At 37.1% G+C, this 13,833-nt stretch overlaps 1 protein-coding gene across 4 annotated transcripts in view; it reads right to left on the bottom strand.

Annotated features, from left to right (window-relative positions):
- Positions 1-13,833, bottom strand: part of LOC136866028 (V-type proton ATPase 116 kDa subunit a 1) — a 338,604-nt gene that overhangs the window by 204,641 nt on the left and 120,130 nt on the right. The window contains exon 4 of one of the 4 annotated variants that reach the window (XM_067142637.2): positions 8,068-8,165. The exons of the other annotated variants lie outside the window; for them this stretch is intronic. Within the exon in view, the coding sequence (XP_066998738.2) occupies positions 8,068-8,165 (98 nt within the window). The remainder of the gene's footprint in view (positions 1-8,067; positions 8,166-13,833) is intronic. 4 annotated transcript variants of the gene reach the window in all.

Below are 13,833 nucleotides of genomic sequence, written 5' to 3'. Positions count from 1 at the left end.
ATGCGCTTCTAACTGTTTTCATTTACTTTTTACAGATAGTTAGCAAGTATCATAGACCGAAAAAGAACCACCTACAACAACAGCTTTCATAACCCCAGCAGCACATCCATCTTCAATCTGTATATTCAACAAGACAATATAAATTTATTGTGATTGGACTTTAAGCAAATAGTGGCCAATAGTGCCCCATTTGAACTTGGCATGTACACGTGAAGAACAGTACTTCATATGAAGTTTTACAAATTTGCAGGACTGCCTCTTACCTTTTAACTTATATTGAAATGTACCATTGTTTTATGTTGAATTTAATGTATTTTATACACTATATATTTGAAGAGGTCATTCAATACAGGTTTTAATTACCTGGCATTTCATTTCTCAACGCAATCTCAAAATTCAATTTCACATTACTTAATTTGACAAAGTTTATATAAAGTATACTACCCCATTTGAAATTGACACATACGCATGAGGAAAGAACATTACTTCATATGAATTTCACAAAACGTGTATGATTGTTTTATACCTTTCTACTTTTTATATATTGAAGTGTGCTAATGTCTTCTTTGCATGAAGTGTATTTTAAATAGCATATAATTGCAGGAGTTATTCAACAGAGGTTACAATTACCTAGATCACTATTAATTCAAACGCACTTCACTTTGTTACTGTAATTTCAACTTTGAATTCACATTACTCATTTTGACGAAGTCTAAGCCTAATAAGAAGTATCTGTATAAGCACATGCGGCTACATTTAAGCATATTTAGTCGACTAAAAACAATGCGATATAAAAGTCCTTTTAAGAACTATTATTAGTAAAACTTGAACGATAATGCTATATTCAAGGTCAGGTGTAAACAAGAAATTTTATCATGTGTTGTAATTTTTTAATGTGTTAAAGATAGATATCTTTTTAATATTCTTGATCCTTTAAACTTAGATGTAAGAAGCAGAATTTCACTTCTAGACATACTACCTAATGTCTATCAAACACGACATGTTTATTTGTAAGATACAACTGTTTGAACATGATTCTAATGTGTATGTAAATGACAGCTGAAGATGACTTGTAATAAGTCGAAACCGGTCCTGTTTTAAATAACAATATTAAATTTAGTATTGATAAGGTGGATCTCTTTCTTTCTATGACATACTATAGATATCAATACGGAACATCATGAAATTTATTAATCAAGAATTGGGTAATATCAAGAACTTAATATGCCTGGTTGAATCTCTGGTGGTTTTTGTCCTTTTGTACAGCTACGAGATCTTGATCATAAAGGCTAAAGACAAAAGATGTGGTGTTGGTAAAAGGTTCTATTAGCATGGGTAGGGAACAGAACAAATTCATTCATCATAGAATTAATTATTCTCATATTTGGTTTATCTTTCTGTGTGAAGAAGTTATCTCTGGTTCCTTTGGCACATGAAGAGGAAAGGGCAAAATTTGGAAAAGGCTTTTACAAGGCAAAATAGCAGAAGATGTCTAAGACAAACAGCAGGCAGATTGTTCAATCAACCAAAGAAGTTCACCGGCCTATTTCTCCACCTAACACTACGGACAGCTCTGGGTAGTGTGTCATCAGGGATGAAATATTAAGAGAGGAAACAATTAGGTCACGAAGCTCAACAGTGAGAATGACTAATGATTATGCAAGTGGAATCCCCATATCGCACCAATCAGATGCCGTAACCCTCTACTGCATACTGTTGCCTTTAGGCAACAAATAACTTTTCACCTGTATAAATGGATAAATATTGTAGACAGAGGTAGTGTTACGGCACACCTTCAACTGTACAATCAATTAAACACATATCTCAGTGATGCCTTGTTTTTTTTTACATAACATAAGACAAAACAGCCCTACAACCAAAGGTACTCCTTCCACCCCGTCAACATCCACGCGAACCAACCACCGTTTATTTTACGTGGACCCTTCCCATCACATTGCCACATTGGCTCAACCTCAAAGACATTACCGACCTACGGTTCTGCAAGTTGTACTTGCGCCTTGCAGTACGTACCCATGGCCAATAGGTAGTACTGTTCGGTCTTTGAATGTTAAAAGCTTAGCGTAAAATCGTGAAAAATCGCATATATATATATTCAACAATGGCAATCCACATCACATGAGTGTTAAGCTATTCGCCCCAGTTAAGAATTGCTGGTACATCTAATACACTGAGCGTATGTTGAACAATAAACTTGAAATTTTCTTCACCAAACGAAAACGAAAAATAATTCATGCAGTAGAGGGTTAATTCAATTCAGGACTGATAGGACCAGAATCTTCCTTTCCTGATAGCTGACAGGGAATATGCCACCTGGGCAACAGCCTTAAATGTAGATGAATGGTGATTCGATTGGTAAGGTATACTACTAGGAAAAAAAAAAAAAAAAAAAAAAAAAAAAGATCTGCCAACCAATAACCATGAACAGCTGACTAACTGCAAGAGGGATGAGGAGCAGGGGGAGAGATTAGAACAAGAGTTTCTAGAGGGCAGATGAAGGTAGTTAGTGAACTTTGCTTCCTTTTTTTTCCCCCTGTTTAACATCACACTAACACATCAAAATATTTTGACAATGAGGATGGGAAGGGCTAGGATTGGGAAAGTAGGGGCCATAGCCTAACGTACAGCCCCAGCATTTGCTTGGTGTGAAAATGGGAAAACACTGAAAACCATCTTCACGGCTGCCAACAGTGGGGTTGGAACCCACTATCTCCCAAATATAAACTGATAGCTACACAACCTACACTGCGTATCCACTCATTCAGAAAACTAACGGATTTTATAAACAGACAGTTGAGGGTAAGCCCAAAAGTCATCCAGCATGGCGGGGGTGGTATGTGCACACCTGATCTGAGAATCTAGCAGTGAAATGGTTAAGTTGTTCAATCAATGAAGCTGGGGAGTGCTCTACCATTTATCTTACCCCTCGTGAGCCATAATGACGGACTTGATCCCTAAGATGAACTACTTCATATCAATCAATCAATCAATCAATCACTGATCTGCATTTAGGGCAGTCGCTCAGGTGGCAGATTCCCTATCTGTTGCTTTCCTAGCCTTTTCCTAAATGATTTCAAAGAAATTGGAAATTTATTGAACATCTCCCTTGGTAAGTTATTCCAATCCCTAACTCCCCTTCCTATAAATGAATATTTGCCCCAGTTTGTCCTCTTGAATTCCAACTTTATCTTCATATTGTGATCTTTCCTACTTTTATAAACGCCATTCAAACTTATTCGTCTACTAATGTCATTCCACGCCATCTCTCCGCTGACAGCTCGGAACATACCACTTAGTCGAGCAGCTCTTCTTTCTCTCAATTCTTCCCAACCCAAACATTGCAACATTTTTGTAACGCCACTCTTTTGTCGGAAATCACCCAGAACAAATCGAGCTGCTTTTCTTTGGATTTTTTCCAGTTCTTGAATCAGGTAATCCTGGTGAGGGTCCCATACACTGGAACCATACTCTAGTTGGGGTCTTACCAGAGACTTATATGCACTCTCCTTTACATCCTAACTACTTAGCACTATTTCAGAGAAATACTGGAAGTAGGCTGCTCTATTCAAGTAATCACCTGAACAGGCATTAATGTCACTTGCACACTGCTAGTAACAGGTATCGTACAACAATGGTGAACGGTAAAACTCAAATAAGTATCTGTGAAAAAAGAAAGTTCAACAGTACTGTTTCATTAAGTTAATATTCTAACAGTCAATAGTTTAATATTTATTTTTAAGCACATGTTTCACCTTGCCTAAAGGCTTCTTCAGAATATAATTCTTTTGAACATCACCATAAAAAGTTACATGTTAAATCAATATGGCATAGTTCAATCATGTATAAAAACACCACACCTTTAAATTCAATGTTAATTTGATTTAAGAATTTTAATCAATAGAGATAGCTTATGCACCATTTGACACCACACTTCATAGACAATTGTCATCTCCTGAAATGTTAGAGCTGAGGAAGAGGATTATAATGATCAGACAACTGCTAACTCCCAGCTTTGAGTCAATCATCGAGCATGGAATACTGTCACCCATTCACTAAATCCAAGAAAACAAGAATGCAGTAGACTGCAAAAAAAACAAAAAAAAAAAAAAAAACAACCACCATCATGTTGACTGCTCTCTGGGACAGAAATGGAGTCAATGTTGATCACTATCAGACCAAAGGAATCACTGTAAATTGTGCTTTGTTGCAGGATCATTTGAAGTCAACAAGAAGATAACAAACCCACCGAGTTTTTGGAAAGTTTGCTTGCTTGCAACACACACCACAGCCATTCAGACCACTCAATTTTCAGAGGGTTATTATTCCAATCCCTCCTTACTACCTAGACTTAGCCTCAACCAACTATCAGTTCTTCAGAGTTTTCTTTTTTAAGGAGGCTCTTTCAGGGACTTTGTGAAGATATTACACTCTTACCTTTATCAAAACAATTTAAGAATACACTCCTGGTTAAGACAGCAGCCTGCAAGCAACACAATGGCAGAAGTACACTGATAGGGAAGGAGACTATGGTATGTTGAAATGTAACACTGGGAAGCAACCAAGTTCAAGACTGATGATGCTGCTAAATTCTTGTTACATACCAATGAAGCATTTTACCGTAACTGTTAAAAAATGTCTTAAGGTAATAAAATTAACAAAAGTAACTGCAAATCTACATTCCATAAAATCTAATGCATTAATGTTATTGGTTTAATGTCCCACTTTTATGGTTTATGGAGATGCCAAGGTACCAAAATTTTGTCCCCCAGGAGTTTATGTACTGGTGAATCTATCAACACCAGGCTGGTTTATTCGAACACCAACTTGGTTCTCAGCAGGCCAGTGCTCATACTGTCTGAGCCACTCAGCCCAGCCTAAAAGTTTCAAATGTTGTTATTATTATTATTATTATTATTACTTTTTTTTTCTCTAGTGGCTTTACGTCGCACCGATACAGATACGTCTTATGGCGACGATGGGATAGGAGAAGTCTAGGAGTTGGAAGGAAGCGGCCGTGGCCTTAATTAAGGTACAGCCCCAGCATTTACCTGGTATGAAAAAGTTTCAAATGCAACATTCTAATTCATATGACTTTTCAGACTCAATGTATACTGAAAGACAGAGTGCTATGTTTCACCATTGTTAGTGATGACCATCTGGTGGTTTTAGCATTAATACAGCAATGGTCCGAAGGTATAGAAAAGTGTTGCTCATGAATGTAAAGACAAGGTAGAGTACAGCACACCCCATTACATTGACGGAGGGAAAAGTAACAACACTGAATGTGAATTGTAACACACAGAATATTTTGCAAACAAAGCTAAACCATGAAAGCCTTCACAGAACAAAAGGTATCAATTTTAGCATACTGCAGTAGTTTCCAATGTGTGCACCACAACGCAGCGGAATAATAAAAAATAAGTTTTTTTCTTTTAAAAGCAGCTTATCTACTTGATGGCATTCTGAAATATTTCTGTTTTTTATATTGTTTTAGAAGCTAACTTTATGTTGCATTTGTAGACAAACAGCTGTCAATTTTGCGTGACAGACTTTGCATTTGCTGTGTATGTAAATGATTAGCCCAGTGGCTTAGCTGCTGGCTTCCAATCAAGAAGGCCGAAGTTTGAATACCATCGATCCAGGGCTGAAATTTTCACCTCAGAAATCATGTAGCGTCAGGAAGGGCATCTGGCCTAGAAAAGCTAGGATAAGCTGAAGAAATTTTGTAGACTTTGCATTTGAACATTAAATCAATTGAATTGTGTTCTGATTAAGCACGTTAAGTCAATCTATAATTTAAAGGTATTTCTTGTTTTAAAAAGTAAACTGGCATTCATCACACAGTGAAGAATAACTAATAGCATTAATATGATGGAAGTTATTTAAATTTTGGTTCTAGATCAATAACAGATTATTTCTTTCCTAGTAGTAAAGATCAGCAAATTTCTTCTTTCTTCAAAGGTGGGTTTTGGCAGTTATATCAAGTGAAAATTGATTAACTAAGTATGGTTGTGTACACCCTCATTCTAAGAAAATGGGCAATGATAAACAGGCTCCTCTACACCACAAATTACAAGGTTAAATTTGTTTAATAACTTCCTCTGTGAACTAGTGGAAGTGTTTGTCTCAGGATCCTAAATTCACAGGTTCAAATCTGGTAGAGGCAGTCAGATTTTTGGACAGAAAAAAAATCCATTCAACATTCCAAGTCTGTTTATTTGACAAAATTAATTATAACTGCCCAACAGAGTTCCATTTTATTCTGGTTTATTCTTATCTGGTATAGGGTATAGTGAAATGGAACGTCCAAATTTACGTGCATGCAGACTTGATGGTATCAAATGAAAATTGATGCACAGTAGACGAAGGCATATGATTTATTATTTTAAAATTGTTCACTGGTGTAACTATGTTTATTTAACTCCTTGTGGTTTTAAATATATGCAAGTTATTTTCATCTGATGATGGTAGTGATTACCGTTTTAAGACTAAATACAACTAGAGGGGAAAAAATGGAAGAGGTCTGATACTTCAAAGTTTAAAGGTATTGGTAAATAAAGGGCTGTGTTACTAAAGGCGTGAAAATAAAAAGACTCCCTAGGCCTCGTCAACCTAATACCACTATGGTCAGAGGAAATTTGGCAAATGAAGACCAGAGAGGGAAGATGAAAGCAGGGATCCCGGTAAGTACAAGGAAGCAATGCCAAACTAATCTGCGGAACCGTGGTTATCAACTGATACTCCCAAGTTGAGAGCCCCTTATCTACCTTTCAGTCACTTCTTACAATGGGCAGGGGATACCATCGAAGTGTTCTACAGCACCACCCATGGGGGTTTATTTTTAACTAATTTACCTAACTGCACTAGGAATGTTCTGATCTAGGGCGCCATGAACTGAAAATGTCTGCGAATCACTGACATACTGAAGGCAATGTTGAACCATAACGTTTATGTTTAAATGAATGAAATAAATTACAATGAGAGCCAAGTTTACTGAAAGTACTTACCAGGACTAGGATTTAGATGTAATTTTAAAAAACTAAATAATATGCACATACATATGGGCTACAATTTTTCAAAATTTGTAGTAAAATAAGGATAAAATGTCAATAAAATGGTGCTAAATACAATAATATCTGTATCATAAAATATTCATACTTACAAAAATAAGAGTACAGTTAAAGATAAACATGAAAGCCACAGAACAAGACCAACTTTTTTCAAATGGGTATTAAAATAATTTGGACTTTTTTTGCACTGTTACTTCATCCTATTGTCACAACAGGTTGAGAGAAAAGACCAAAACCAGCAAGAAAGAAATATGCACAGAGCAGAACTTGCTTTCTACATTTCATAGAAATATCAGTATCCAGCTTTGAAACATTCATGCTAGAAAAATATATTTTAAATAGTATTCTGACAAGAATTACTTCAAAACCATGAAATATGCAAGTTCTTCTCAAATACACACTATACCCAGAAATATGGACTAATATAGAAAAGAAAATGTGTTTTCAATTCCAAATATCCTAATTCATAAACATGACAGCCCAATGAAGTACACAAGGGAAAAAAAAAAAAAAAAAAAAGCAGTTACGAACAATCTATTCCCTTCTATCGACATGAATACGAGCGGGATAACATCAAGGTTATAGGCCTCAGAAATTGTTCCTCTTGTACCAATCATAAGTTCTTCGAAGAATTCCATTCAAGATTCAAACAGAGTCATTGACAAAATATGTAGTCCTCAGAGCCTCTAAATGTTCATTATCCATACTGAGAAATTATTTATATAGTCATAAATGTATTTAGTATATTTTGTTCTCATGGGCAACCTCCTTACGGGGGAAGTGTTTATTTTCTGAATAAATTATATATATATATATATATATATATATAGAGAGAGAGAGAGAGAGAGAGAGAGAGAGAGAGAGAAAATTAATTGGCACAAATTCAGCACTATTTCTTTTTAAATATATCCCTATATGTTAGCATATATAGTGGGATTAGTACTTAGTTTCGTTACAGCTATGGCTGGGCTATACATACCCCAGTTGGACAGGGCCTGATGGTGCCTGGCGTGCGATAGAGTCCTCGCTAATGAGTGCCCTTGTCATAGATTCAGTGGGATTCACTCCCCCCTCATGCTACGCAAAAACAAACACCACAAGAAAAGGGGGGGAACAACACAGTAAACAATTAGCAACAAACAGTAGGCATGCCTTGCACATATCCAACTTTAAAACTTTTGAGTAGCCAACCATTTCAAACAGTGAAGAGTAACCACTTCTTTAAATTTATAACTTACTGAGCATATTTTAGAATTTCATGACCTTTAAAAGGAAGCCCTAAAAAAAAAAAAAAAAACAACCACTGTATCAACAACTAACAATTAGAGTGATTTTCTAACAATTTCAAAGTCAAAACACAATATGAGTGTGTAAAGAAGTTAATTTCCTCAAATATCTTTCACTTTATCTCTAGAGGTAAATAAACCTATATGATTCAGTTTCAGGGACATTAAGAACAGAGGACATCATGGCCAAGAAGAAGAGTTCCAACCCACAAAACCTGAGAGTATCAGGCAAAAAAAAGAATTAATGCAAAAATATAAGATTCCTAGGTATAGGAAACATAACAAATACAGTTTAGACAAGGTTAAGGGCTGAGCCACAGATGAGTATGACAGCCTGGTAATAGAAAAGTTCTTGGTTTTACATTCCACCAACTACTTTTACAGTTTTTGGAGATGCAGATGTGCTGGTATTTTGTCTTGCAGGAGTTTCTTCATGTGCCGGTAAATCTAACAACGTGAGGCTGGCCTACCTGAGCACCTTCAAATACCACCAGACTGAGCTGGGATCAATCCCACTAACTTGGGCTCAGAAGACAAGAGTTTCTATTAGCCACATAGCCTGGTAAAGAGCTTGGTACAAGAAGCAAAACTAGATTTGGTTGAGTTACATGTACCTTACAGCAGGTAAGATGGTTTAAGTGAAGTAGGGTGCACTAAGATTACTCAAATATTGTAATTAATCCTTTTGACCTTTCAGCAGACTGTGTTGCTATTGACTATAAATCTTCTGGAAATACAAATACTGCCACTACATTTGGGAGGGGCTTAGTAAAAAATAAATGGATCAAGACTTTTGGGCTCACATGCATCATGAAACAACTTAAATATAAATTTTCCAAAGGCATATTAGTTGAATTTGTCGCATAAAGTGGAATTACCCGTTTATGTGAAACAATACTGTATTAAATAAATTAAAAAAGTATATGGCTGAATGGTCAGCATATTAGCCTTTGCTTCAGAGGGCACAGGGTTCAATTCCCAGCTGAGACAAGGATTTTATCTCTTCTTCATCCATTCCCTTTTCCAGATTCTCTCTGGGTAGGGTAGTGTACCAAAGCCCTCCACCTTACTCGATCTTTCCACCTTTCTTCTTCTAGTACTTTATTGCTATCGACTCCTGTTTGCAATACAGTCCACAACAGAGCTCCTCCATCTCATTCTAGGACATCCCCTAAGCCTCTTTCCAGTCTCTGTATCCATGAATGTTCTCTTTGGTATTCTCTCTCCTGGCATTCTCATGTGTCCAAACCATTTTAGCTTTGCTATATCAATCTCTTCTTGAAGTTTACACACTCCCACGCTTATTTCCTCATTTAGTATTCTATCTCGTCTTGCCTTTCCCTGTATGCTCCTCAAGAACCTCATTTCAGCTGCTTGTATCTTACTTTGGTTCCACTTAGCTAATGTCCAGGCTGCACATCTTTGTTCCATACAATGTCTCTCACACATTGGTAGAAACTTGCAGACTGCTGTATTCTTAAATCGATTTCTCCATCCAAATTTCCATCTTGTGATATCACGCTGCCCAAATATTAAAAAAATTTCACTACTTCAAGAGGTTCATTTCCTATTTTTATCACTCCCCTGGATTTTCTGTTGTCATGATCGAAGTCTTACTTTTCGCAGTGCTAATCTTGATTCCAAAATTTATCTCCTCATTCCATAAATCAACTTGTGTCTGTACTTCCTCTTCATTATCTCCCCAAACTAAAATGTCATCTGATATAGATGTTGATTCCCATAGGGAATCTGAAATATTTGTCCTGAATGAGTAAATTTATAATACCAATATAAATGGTCCATTATTGGACATCATAAATTTTCCTGCTAACTCATTCTTGGTTGCCAGCGTTTCGCCCTCGTGTGCTAGGGTGGGCTCATCAGTTGGTACCTAGCACACCTACCAATACGCTGGTTAGTGCATACCGTGGAGGCCACTGCGTAGGCTAACTGGAGCCACCGGCAGTGCCAATGCACTAAGAGACTTTGTCTCATCAGCAAAAATTGATGCCTGCTTGGCCATCAAATGATATAGATGTTGATTCCCATAGGGAATCTGAAATATTTGTCCTGAATGAGTAAATTTATAAGACCAATATAAAATTTATAATGGACCATTTATATTGGTATTATAAATTTACTCATTCAGGACAAATATTTCAGATTCCCTATGGGAATCAACATCTATATCATTTGATGACCAAGCAGGCATCAATTTTTGCTGATGAGACAAAGTCTCTTAGTGCATTGGCACTGCCGGTGACTCCAGTTAGCCTACGCAGTGGCCTCCACAGTATGCACTAGCCAGCGTATTGGTAGGTGTGCTAGGTACCAACTGATGAGCCCACCTTAACACACGAGGGCGAAACGCTGGCAACCAAGAATGAGTTAGCAGGAAAATTTATAATGTCCAATAACGGACCATTTATATTGGTATTATAAATTTACTCATTCAGGACAAATATTTCAGATTCCCTATGGGAATCATTTATATTGGTATTATAAATTTACACATTCAGGACAAATATTTCAGATTCCCTATGGGAATCAACATCCATATCATTTGATGGCCAAGCAGGCATGAATTTTTGCTGATGAGAAAGTCTCTTAGTGCATTGGCACTGCCGGTGGCTCCAGTTAGCCTACGCAGTGGCCTCCACGGTATGCACTAGCCAGCGTATTGGTAGGTGTGCTAGGTACCAACTGATGAGCCCACCCTAGCACACGAGGGCGAAACGCTGGCAACCAAGAATGAGTTAGCAGGAAAATTTATAATGTCCAATAACGGACCATTTATATTGGTAAAATGTCATCAGCAAAGAGCATAGACTTTGTTTGCTCATCCATCATCATCTCCTTGATATTATGCAGAATTCTATCCATGATGATAACTAAGAGTAAGGGAGAAAATACACTTCCCTGTCTTAAGCCTGTCTCAACTCAAAACCATTCAGTTTGACCCACTTTGGTTCTAACATAGCTTTCGCAATTTCGATACAATGCTATTACCATCTGCATTGTTTCATTCCCAATCCCTGCCTCTGTCAATGTTTTCCATATCAAATTCCTTGAGAGACTGTCATATGCCATTTCAATCTCTAGAAACGTTACTACCATGTCCTTTCCATATTCCCCATACCTTTCCATCATTTGACGCAATGTAAATATTGGGTAAAATGTGGACCTGCCTCTTCTGAATCCATACTACTGGTGTTCTGCCAATTTTCCCTCTATTCTGTCTCTTATTCGTCTATCCAAGATTCCATCAAGGATCTTAGCTGTATGAGGGATGTGTCACTCCTGTGTAATTTTCATGTAGCTTCCTGTCTCCTTTCTTGAAAATTGGTATAATGACTCCTTTCGTCCACTCTTTTGGAACAGTCTTTTCTCTCCATATCACTCTGAAGAGTCTACACAACCACTGTAGACCTACTCCTGCTGCTATTATCATTTCTATGGTGACCTCATCAATTCCAGCTGCCTTGCCTCGTTTCATTCTTTTAGTGGCCCACTCAATCTTTGCCATGGACACCGTTTTCCTCATCTTCCATCTGCACTAAATCCGATTCTTCGATTTCTCCTTGTACCGAGGTATTTTGCACGTTGTAAAGATGTTCAAAGTATTTTCCCTACCTGTGCAATATATCGTGCTTCTGTATCATCACTTCCTCCTGTTCATTTTTAATGAAGTTAGCACCTTCACCTGGGTTTTTCTTCTTTTTAACCCACTGGAATAAGATCTTTTTATTTCCAGTTGTATCTTGTTGCAGATATTAACTGAATTTTTGCCAGCATTTCTTTTTCTCTTCTTGAACCACCTTGGAGCACTCCTTCTTGCAGTGCCTGTATTCTGTTGTTCTGTTTCTCAGCCATCTTTTCCAAGCTTGTTTCTTCCTTTTAACTATATCTTTTACCTTGTCATACCACCAGGGCGTTTCTTGATCTTCCTTCCTTCCTGATACTCTTCCACAGGTCTTTTCTGCAGACTCGACCATGACTGTTTTAAAGTATGCCCATTCTGCTTCGACCTTTCCGATGTCTTCCTTAGGTATACTTGTTTTAATGTGTGTCTGGATCTCTTTATTTATTTCCTTCTCCTGCAATTTCCACACCCTTAGCTTTCTCTGCCTAATCTCAGTCATCTTTTGTATCTTTCACATCTTTAACTTAGCTATCACAACTCTGTGATCTCCTTCAAAAGATTCGTTTGGGAGGGCTGTTACGTCTACCAACATTTTCCTGTTACCTTTCTCAACCAAAATGTAATCTATCAGAGTTTTGATTTTGTTATCCCAACCATATCTTGTTATCTTCTGACTGTTTTTCTTTCAAAACCATGTGTTACCAATGATCAGCTCATTTCCTTTACAAAAGTCTACCAACATATCTCCAGCCTTGCTTCTCTTCCCATATCCAAATGGACCTATAATCTCTTCATCTCCTTTTCTTTCCTAACCTTATTTGGGCATTCATGTCTCCTATGATCACAACCTGTTTGTCCTGTATATGGTCTTCCAGATATTCAAGGTATTCCTCTAGATCTGTATTTCCTGTTTGTACAGCATACCCTTGAATTATATCTGTAACAGCAGTTTCAAGTCTGAATCTGACCTTAATCAACCTGTCATTTAACTTATCATATAGGCTTTTATTATGATGGGTTCGCCACTCCCAAAGGCATTTTAACTGTGTATGGTTAATTCCTCTGGTTCAGGGACTGGGTTTTTTCTTAATACATTTATCTTCATCTACTTACAACATATCACACTATCAACCACCACAAAAAAAAAAAAAAAAAAAAAAAAAAAAAAAAAAGTGATGGTGACTACATCCCTCCACATAGGATTGGCATCAGGAAGGGCATTTTGTCGCAAAACTGGGCCACATCCATATCAAGGATAAGAGCTCAGGAAGAAGATGAGTAGTTAAAAGTGTATAGTTACCACTTACAAATAAGGTGAATCACTTTCAGTAAACATACATACCTGTATAACAAAAAGTGTATGCACCAGCATTTGTCACTTCTCATTGGGGTCTGATCTTGACTGATATTGTGCAAGGAGTATGACTGTTCTGGAAGAATGCAGCTAGTAAAGGTTACATGGAGTTCTCATTAAGCTTTACACGTACTAGGCTATTCTAATATCAACTCCTCTTTATCAGCGTGAAGCTAGGACCACCTACAGAAGGCATATAATGTGCTATAGAAATATTAGCACTGTGAGGAGAATCTTTAGAATTAAATGGCAAGATTGGCAGATTAACATCAGTGTCTTAGTGTCTTAGAAGAAGCAAATACTACCATTATTGAGGCTGTGTTCATCAAACACCCGCAGTAGTTTGATGAACAGGTCATGTTCATATATCAGAATTTAATTTTGCAAAGAGGATCACGTACTTTCAGTCGATGAATGGCCAAAGACATCAGAGAGGGCAGAGAAAACATTACAGAGAAGTTC

The sequence above is a fragment of the Anabrus simplex genome, chromosome 3, assembly GCF_040414725.1.
Source record: "Anabrus simplex isolate iqAnaSimp1 chromosome 3, ASM4041472v1, whole genome shotgun sequence".
NCBI lineage: Eukaryota > Metazoa > Arthropoda > Insecta > Orthoptera > Tettigoniidae > Anabrus > Anabrus simplex.
Note: the sequence above shows the minus strand (reverse complement) of the source record. Positions and strands in the feature narration are given on the sequence as shown.